Source organism: Lotus japonicus, chromosome 6 (genome assembly GCF_012489685.1).
Source record: "Lotus japonicus ecotype B-129 chromosome 6, LjGifu_v1.2".
In the NCBI taxonomy this organism is placed as follows: domain Eukaryota; kingdom Viridiplantae; phylum Streptophyta; class Magnoliopsida; order Fabales; family Fabaceae; genus Lotus; species Lotus japonicus.
This window is the reverse complement of record NC_080046.1, coordinates 8323551-8325046: the sequence shown is the minus strand read 5'-3', so window position 1 is coordinate 8325046 and position 1496 is coordinate 8323551. Positions and strand designations below refer to the sequence as shown.

At 46.7% G+C, this 1496-nt stretch overlaps 1 protein-coding gene across 1 annotated transcript; it reads left to right on the top strand.

The window, feature by feature from the left end:
• Nucleotides 1-246: 246 nt before the first annotated feature.
• Nucleotides 247-897, top strand: LOC130724833 (uncharacterized). Its single transcript, XM_057576104.1, has one exon. It carries the CDS (start codon nucleotides 247-249, stop codon nucleotides 895-897), a length of 651 nt encoding a protein of 216 aa, XP_057432087.1.
• The last annotated feature ends 599 nt before the right edge of the window (nucleotides 898-1496 follow it).

Here is a 1496-nt window from a genome sequence, read left to right as displayed (position 1 = left end):
GTGAATGTCAACCCGTCCCAAGCCATTCATCTTCGGTCTGTGGTTCATGAAGTCCCTCGACCAATCTCGGTTTGGAGGGACGAAACTCTTAACTCTGATGAACATTTGGATCGGATCGACTAGCTGGTGTTCCAAGAGATTGACCGGGATTTTGTGCTTGGTCATAATCTCCCTTCGCTGTACAACCATGCACTCAGGAGTTCTTTGCGGTTGGCCTCCTTAATCCGCTTTACTCATAATGACGTGATGGTTCAGCTCTCCGAGTGCCAGGAGAATGAGCAGAACTTGGCTGCAAGTCTTAGGAAGGCTGAGGAGGATCTGACCGAGAGTCAAAAGGTCGTGCAGGAACTGACCAAGGGACTGGAGGAGGCTAGCCGGGTTAAGGGAGATCTCGCCCGAAAATTGGAAGTTGCTGTTAAAGTTAAGTCTATGTGTGAGGACAAGTTGGCTTCTGCGGAGGCCGATTTAGCTAGAGCTCAAGAGTTCCTCCTCCAGAGGGACGATCGGGTGAAGACGCTAGAAGCGGAGCTGAATGCTTTAAAGGTCGCAGAGGTGAAGATGGCCGAGAAGAGTGCCTCTTTGAAAATGGAAAAGACCAACATGCAAGGGGCGTTGACGGATCGGGATGCTAAGATAGTCGATTTGGAGGAGGAAGTGAAGCAGCTTAAGGGCAGTCTGGCCAAGATCAACAAGGCAGCATTTAATAATGCTGTCAGTCAGCTTCAAGTGGTTAATCCGGGCATTGACGTGAAACCTGTCCACTACCGAAAGTGTGCTTCCGGTGGCAAGATCGGTTCCGTCAAAGATAATGCCTCCATTCCTTCTTACCCCCGACAGAGGGTTCTTAAGTCGTTGTTGTCTTTTGTTGTTACTTTCTATAAGTTTTTTGAACTTTGATGTTTCTGTGTTTTGATGATTGTACTAGTTTGGGCTTTGATATCCTTTTATGTAATGTCTGTTTTAATGCTATAATGTTATTGTGTTTCTGGTGGATACTTGTTAGCCTGATTTTGGTTTGGAATGATAACTGAATGTACTAGTATGTTAATCGAAATTCTTTGTACAGAGGGATCCCTTATTCCCTGACCGGCCCATCCTGTCCAAAGGGGTAACCGGTGGGACGAGTGTTTGGTCGACTCGTCCCTTATGCCCTATAGTCGGTCTACCCAGTCGTCCCCGGGTGTAGTTCTTCAGGCGGTCGTCCCTTTGCTTAGTGGTTTCTGTTGGATCAGTAATCCCTCGGACCGGTTGTTTAGCTCCTTCGGGGGATGAGGGTCGCCACGACCGTCCGAAGGGAGGGATTTCTCTTGGTTCCAGAACAACAAGCGTTGATAATAAAAAGGAAAAAGAAACCTGTGTGATAAGACTGAAGCAATTAAATCTTCCAAGGTATAAAAAAAAAGACTGAAGCAATTGGCAATCGTGAAGAAGGACGGTTTTATTGGTTACGCACGTCTTGCAATTGTGGTTTGTGGATTATTACAAGTAAAGTCGCA